The following is a 7,790-nucleotide window of genomic DNA, read 5'->3' on the forward strand; positions in this document are numbered from 1 at the left end:
TTTGCCAGGGGATGGTGTGAAGACCAAACCTATAACAGGATTAAAAAAGAACTAGATAAATTCCTGAAGAATAGGTCCATAAAGTGGCTATTAGCCAGGATTGGGAGGGATGCAACGCCAGGCTCTGAGTGTCCCTAGCCCATTTGTCAGAAGCTGGGAATAGGCAACAGGGGATGGTCACTTGATGATTACCTGTTCTGTTCATTCCCTCTGAAGCACCTGCCCTTGACCACTGTCAGAAGACAGGATATTGGGCTATATGGACCATTGGTCTGACCCAGTATGACCATTCTTATGTAAAAAATAATTATAATAATACGAAATGTTTAGTACAGAAAATCCCCAACACAATGACCTCTCAATATAGCAATGCTGGGAGATAACAACTTTGGCATATAATGCATTTTAAAAATCTTGGCCTACTAGGAAACATGTATGTAAGTTTCCATTCCCAGTCACAAATCTAGCATTCTGGAGAAAAGTCACTAAACTATCGTCCAACAAACAGATGCTCATTTAACGTGTCCCTCACTTTTCCCTCCACCGCACCCCACTCACCGGTGTTGTCCTTGTTCAGTGGAGACTCAGAGGTGCTTTCGCATGAGTTCACCTCCCAAATGGGAGGAAAGAAGGGACCTTGCTCATTCCTCCAGCTGCTCACTGTTCACTTTGTCCACTGTTGTTTGTTGTGCCACCGTTCACTTCATCACTCTGTTGCCAATGGCCCTGTACCATCACCTTCTGCTGCCACCTGTCACTGTGACCTCTGTGAGTTGGTCTCTTGAGGTTCCACCAGCTCTCAGTGATTTCAGCTGAGCTCTCAGTGGGAGAACCTTGCTGCTAGTGCAGGCTGGGCCGTCTCTTCCACAGACACACTATCCCCACAGCAGGTCTAAACACTTAGATCTTCTTATCAGTGATTTCAGCTGTACTGGTCACTTAACAAAGCAAATGACTCTCCATGGAGCCTAATCAGCTCTGTCTTTAAACAGTGGAGAGGGGCAGGTCAAATAGTACTTGTGACTCAGGCAGACCATCAAACAAAACATCTGTCTGCACCCTCTCTCTTGATGCCCTCGGTCAGCACAGGCTAAGTACAGTTCTACTGCCCTTTACTCATACAATAAAAATAACTTTTCATTACCCCGCATTCAAGTTATTTGTAACCCAACCCCAGCCAAAATCTATCACGAGGGCAACACAGCTCTGTTTGCTGGATACCTAGGTAGATTAGGTGTGAATGTAAATACAATCTGGTCCTGAAGCCTTTCCCCCCAGCCCCCAGCTCAACACTAGCTGTCAGGGAGAGCTCATTTAGACTTTGCTTACAAATCATCATTTGACATTATTAGGTTGGCCAACATCACTGAAATGAATGCACTGACATTGCCATAAAAAACAACAGCTGCAGAAGGAAGCTAGTCTATGTTCATACTTTTCAAATCTATGATACTTTTTCAGATACACGTATTTTATCATACACTGCATATGCTTTTAAAGTGTGTTAATGTTTCAATTTCAATTCAAATTTCCAAACATTAACTAAATTGGCAACACTGCACGTAACTAGCTCACAAAACTGGGGGGGGGATAGTTGAGGAAATTCGGGGAGGTGTACACCCCACCTAGGGGGGGTCTAGGGAAATCCCTGACCCGGATGACACCGCCCAGTGTTATTGTGCGAGACACACAGAGAAGCGAAGCCGGTCTGAGCTCCGACAAAACCCTCCTGTTGACGTCACTAGGGAAAGTCACAGCTCGTGAGACCCTGACACTCCTGGGACTGGAAACTCAAAAGAGAAAGCAACGTGCTCACTGCAAGGTGCCCTGCTCTGGCCAAATCTAGCATCACACGAGGTACAGATCCATGGGCCGGTCCTCTCTGACTGTAAAGGGCTGTACCTGGATCTTTTCCTCTTAATTTTTAATAATTTATATGAGCAAATAAAGACTCCCATTCTACACCTTCCTAAAATCGGGTGGGGATAAAACAAGAGAAAGAAAACCAGTAACACTGACAGTCAGAACAAGGCACGGGGCTACCCCCAATGAGACTATCGAGCATTGGGTATTTCTGTTCTATGTGTGCAAAGGTATTAAACAACTTCCATAACTAATCGACTCCCTGCCCTGTGCACTGTCTCATGTGCATGGGCCTCATCAAACAACGCCCATCTATCCGGTGTGAGAACCTTTGACAGGGTTTCTCTAACAGGGGTCGCCTTTGTGTAGGGAAAGCCCCTGGCGGGCGGGGGCGTGTGTTTACCTACCGTGTCAGCAGGTCCTGGCCGCAGATCGCTGCTCTGGGCCAATGGGAGCTGCTGGAAGTGGCAGCCAGTAAGTCCCTCAGCCTGCGCCACTTCCCACAGCCCCCATTGGCCCGGAGCAGCGATCCACGGCCACGATCTGCAGAACCTGCCAACGCGGCAGGTAAACAAACCGGCCTGCCAGCCAGGGGCTTCTCCTACACAAGGGGCGACCCCTGTTTGAGAAACCCTGGGCTAAATTCAGGTTTTGTCTCCCAGAAATGTGTGAGATGAATGGTACATGCAAGCGAATGTGTTTTAATAACTAATGGTATAAAACACCTGAGTGAGTGGATCTATCTATCTATGTATCTATCTATCTACCCACCCCCATCCCCATACGCACCCTCTTTCTCGGAAGCTTTGGACAAGGCCGACAGAAGGACAATCGTTCTGGGGTCAGAGCCTCATTGACTGATGTGAATTCTGGAAGCTCCACGGATCCCAGGGCTGCTACTCCAACTGACTATATCTGGTGTTCTGGAACATTCATTCAAACAGATTAAAACATTGGTAACAGAAGGACTCTAGCAATACAATGAGAGGAGGGCCAGGTACCCACCCAATTGAAATAGAAAGTCTGATTTAACAGGTTATTCTTATCTATCCAGGTAGGGATTTCTTCAGTATACAACAACAATCAGTCAGCAATAAGCAAATCTGAATAAATTAGAACCCTTTACTGTTATCGACATGCAGTTCTCAGTTATTGATTATTGTTAGCATATCAACAGCCAAGACTGGATTTCTGGTAAGTCCAAAGAGGACCCCTCTTTATGATTTGGGAATGGGTTCTTAAGAATGAAGCTCTCTGCCAAAGATATCCCTTTCTCATATGTCACTGAAATATACAGAGCAGGCAAGACATTTGTGCCTCTTATAAGGAGGGGAATATGCAAATGAGGGTGACAGTTTCCTGCTTAAATATCTCTTTCTTTCTTTCTTTCCAGGAGGCACCCAAAGAGACAATCCGCAGCCCCCTGTGTCTGTGCAGTTACCAGCCAGCCTCCCTGAGAACTTTTCACTGAAACACCAGAGAAAATGAGATTTTGGCTCCATTTACTTTTCCTTGTGGCAGCTCTGGAAGGTATTTTCTCTGCACAAATCCACTGCAGAAGCAGGAGACTGTCACTGTATTTCTGCAGTGATATTCACATATATTGCAAAGTGCTCTTACTTATTTTATTCCCCCTCATTCTTCCCTCCTTCCCTCTTCTTACGCAGGGGCCCGGTCACAGGTTGTTCTGACCCAATCCGGTCCAGAAATTAAGAAACCCGGAGAATCCACTCAGTTGAAATGCGCCGTGAGCGGGTTCGCTGTCTCCAGTTATTACATGGCGTGGTTCAGACAGGAGCCGGGAAAGGGGCTGGAGTGGCTGGTCAGCTATCACACACCTTCATCTACAAACTACTACTCTGACAGCATCCAGGGGCGATTCACAGCCTCCAAGGACAGCTCCAATTTCTACCTGCACATGACCGGCCTGAGACCCCAGGACACCGCCGTGTATTACTGCGCCAGAGACACACAGTGAGGGAGAAACCATCTGAGCTCAGACAAAAACCTCCCCCTGTGCAGCCCGGGGAAGGGATTTCCTGGGGGTGGCGCTCTGGATCCGCAGCAATGAGAACAGACCAAAGTATCTCCCCTTGTCCCGAATCATCTTTTCACAGTTTGTCTCCGTCTGAATTTTCCAGATTCCCATGAACAAGGAATGGTTCAGTAATGTACCTGCTCCTAGGTTATACCACTGACACCAACATCCAAATTACGGGCGGGGGCAGAAACAAACAGACAGACAGACAGACAGTCTCCTTTCAGTAATTTCCTGGTTGCAAATCTCCGGCGGGCAGAAGAAAGAGCAGAAGGGAACATTCCGTGTCACAGCTGGACTCTGGACTCCACCTGCCAGGAGACTTAACAACGCGACGCAGCGTCACACACCTCCTGGGTCTCCCCGTTATATTGTCCCCACCCCCCGGCCCATGCAAATGAGCTCCCCGGGGCTCTGTTCATAGCCCAGTCCCGGCCGCTCACCCCGCTCAGAGCCAGCGCCGGGCTTCAGCTTCCCATCCCGCCTGGGGACCGAGCCGCCAGCCGCAGACATGACCCCCAGCCTGGCCATCGCCTTCCTCCTGCTGCTCCCCGCGGGTACGGGCGGGACCTGCGCTGCCGCTCCGCCCCCGGTACCGCGTGTTCCCTAATAACTGCGCCTCCGGAATCACTGAAATATTCCCCCTTTATCTCTGCAGGTGTCTATTCCCAGGTCAGCCTGGTGCTGTCTTTGGGGGGATGAAGACCCAGAGAGACCCTCAGACTGACTTGCACAGTGTGCAGATTCTCTCTCACTAGCTACGCGGTGCACTGGGCCCGCCAGCCAGCGGGGAAGGGGCTGGACTGGATGGGAGGTATCTGGGGTGATGGAAGCACTAACTATAACGATGCTCTCAAAAGTCGCCTCAGCATCACCAGAGACACCTCCAAAGGCCACGTGTCCCTCCAACTGACCGGCCTGCAGCCCGGAGACACCGCGGTGTATTACTGAGCTAGACACACACAGGTAAGGGACGGAAACCTATCAGAGCCCGCACTAAAACCAACCGTGAGGGAACCAGCCTTCTGGACTCTGGAGTGACAGACAGAATTAGCTGCCAACACAGCGTCCTTTCTGCTTGGTCATTCGCTTCGTACAGAGTCCATGGCAAGTTACAAGCACTTGTGAATTTAGCGCCGTCTCATCCATAGTCAAACAGGTAATTAGAACTTCAAAGACTCAGAAGGGAACCCAGGAGTCCTGGCTCCCAGGGCCCTGCTCGACGAATCGTCTATCGTTCTGCAAAGAAATGAGGAAAAAAGCCAGAAATATTCATTGTAGAACAACTAGACAATTCTCCCCTCCCTTGGCTGGGGAGATACACAAAGAGTCTCTATCCCAGGACCTACTGCAGACTGCATGGCCTGGCTATCATATTAGTGCCAGGAATAGATGCCAGATGTTCTGTTAGGTGGATGACAACATTTGTATCACTCAGCGAACAGCACAATGATCAGAGCAAACGGCCAATATGTCGCTCTGGCTCTGGGCTTGCAACGTGCTGAGCCGGGTAAATCTCTTCCCCCTCAACCCACCCAGCCCTAATTCCCTGTGGGTGAAATGAACCCTTGTGAAGAGGCCCCAGAACAAGGGCCTATGCACGGAGTGAGCCCTACACCAGCATGAAGTGGGATTTTAATATTTCACAGCCCTAGTGCTGCCTTCTTTCCAGGGCGGACCGCTCTGTTCTTATAGCATTTCCCTACATCGCTCCCGTCCCTGGCTCGGTGTCCCACATTCAGCCTCACAAATGATTTCACAATAAACATAAAGATTTACCGAGATCCATTTTTGGACGTGCACTGCGCGACCCCAGTTGTGATGTCCCCTCCAGACACAAGGCAGAGTTCGTGTAGAGGAACTGCGCCTCTGCCCCGTGCATCGGTTTAGAGAGGAGCAATCCCGGTCCTCTGCTGCTCTGCTCCAATATTACCCTCAACAGGGTGGGCAGGATAGCGACCTGTCCTGATGCGCATCCCTCCTGCAGCTGGGCTACTAGAAAATCGACTTCAGCTAATGTAGAGAACAGGGGAAGAAGCTCATGTAATCAGGTGACCAGTCACACCAAAAATACGCTACAGCTGAATGCTCCACAGCCAAAGAAACATTCCACAGCCTGCGCATTATCCATCCCGCCATCCCGAGCAACACAGAGCACCAGGGTCATTGTTCCAACTGTCCCCTGGCCTACAAGAAGGGACTGAGCTGACACCAGCGTTCTTCACTGTCCTTCCTGACTCGCGAGGAGCGAGGGGAGATTGTGAAAGGGGCAAACACAAGTGACCTGCCTCTGGCCAACCGCTCCTCTCCTTGCAGTTCACGAGGGAGCTCCAGGGAGTGAAGCGAATCGAGATTATCCCGTGTGGTTAAAGCTACCGGGGAATATTTCCCACCGGGCACGGGTCAGTGGACCCGCCGCTTCTGGGAAAGGGGCTGGGCCGGGGCTTCAGTTATAGCTACTGCCCAGCGCCCCGGGCGTTATTCTGTCTCCGGGGGTGTCTGAGCCCAATGGAACCCTGTGACCCGACCCCTCCCCTGGCACTGACCCCACTGACCCGCCGTACCACAGCCCCACTCCGCCTGGGCGGGGGCTTCAGGCCTGACTCTCCCACCCCAGGACAAACTGACAGCAATCGGCCCTGAAGTCGTGTCAGGGAAATTCTTATTTGGGGCCCTTCGTCTTTCTTTCCTCTGCCTGGGACACATTCTGAGCTCACAAAAATAACCTCCCGGATAGTCACAGATTCATAAAGCTCAAGGGAGCAGTGTGATAACCTAGTCCGAGCTCCTGCGTAACACGGGCCATGGATCCTCCACCTGATTCACTCTGGTTCTATCACCCTCATTAATAAACCCTCATTGATAAACCACGCTGGGATTCCACCCAGTGTCACCACAGCCAGTGTCACATTCCAGCAGGAGACTCCGATCTCTCACTAGACCCCACCACGGGTGTTTGTTTGTTTGTTTTCCAGTTCAATGTTTTTTTTTTCCTACCAAATGTGGCTCTGGCACAAGGACCATTTTCCTAGGAGAAAAAAAAATCCTGGTTTAAAAGAATAAATAAACAGACCGCTCAAAATATTCATGTTTGGATTTAATATGACGAATAACACAAAAACGGATAACAGGGAGGGGGTGGGCTGCAGAGCCCGCTTCTCCCATGTACCACGAGGGGGCAGCACTGAGGAATGCGGCACAGCACGGCCTTGGGGACAAGACTGACAAGGGGCGGTGGGTTACCTACCTACCCTGCTCCGTTACACACACAAACGGCGTTTGCACTTTGACCCCGTCAATCCCCCTGAAATCTGTGAGAAAAATGGCGGGTAACAGTTTTCAAAAGAAAAGGAGCCACAAAACTACACCCTGAGGTTCCCCTCAGATCCAGCCCCTGTGACATCCAACCAATCTGAGATGAAGCCCAGATTAAAGTCCGCCTGTTCCATGGGAACCTTCTGCTCAGCCAGTCTCCAGTGCGAGGCTCCCTCCGTCTCCCAGTGAGGGGAGAAGCTGAGCCCCGAGGGAAGGTCAGTGGCAGTGCAGAGCAGCCCTTTATTAAACGATCAGATCTATCAGAGCCCCGAATGAAGATGATTGACTGGAAGGGGGGTCACTAATCTAGAGGTGACCTTCCCCCTCAGCCCGTGGATAATTCTGTGGGGGTGAAATTCACCCCGTGTGGAGGGCCTTACACAAGGGCCCCTGCCTGTACTGTGTCCCGCCAGCCAGAGGAATCTCTGCACCCCACGCAGCAGTTTAGAAGGGCACAATCCTGATTCCCCTGCCGCAGCCTTCCCCCTTCTGTCCACACTTAGGCCTGTGTCGGGTGGGGGGATATGGGCCTGTTTTCACGCACACTCCTGCGGCGCCTCGTACACCTTTGATT

The 7,790-nt window shown here is 50.7% G+C and overlaps 1 gene segment (V, D, J or C); it reads left to right on the forward strand.

Moving 5' to 3' along the window:
* Positions 1–2,823: 2,823 nt before the first annotated feature.
* Positions 2,824–5,052, forward strand: LOC120380451. The segment is given in 4 exon segments: positions 2,824–3,057; positions 3,257–3,393; positions 3,531–3,837; positions 4,560–5,052. Coding segments are annotated over 3 exon segments (453 nt in total).
* Positions 5,053–7,790: the final 2,738 nt, after the last annotated feature.

The sequence above is a fragment of the Mauremys reevesii genome, linkage group 13, assembly GCF_016161935.1.
Source record: "Mauremys reevesii isolate NIE-2019 linkage group 13, ASM1616193v1, whole genome shotgun sequence".
NCBI lineage: Eukaryota > Metazoa > Chordata > Testudines > Geoemydidae > Mauremys > Mauremys reevesii.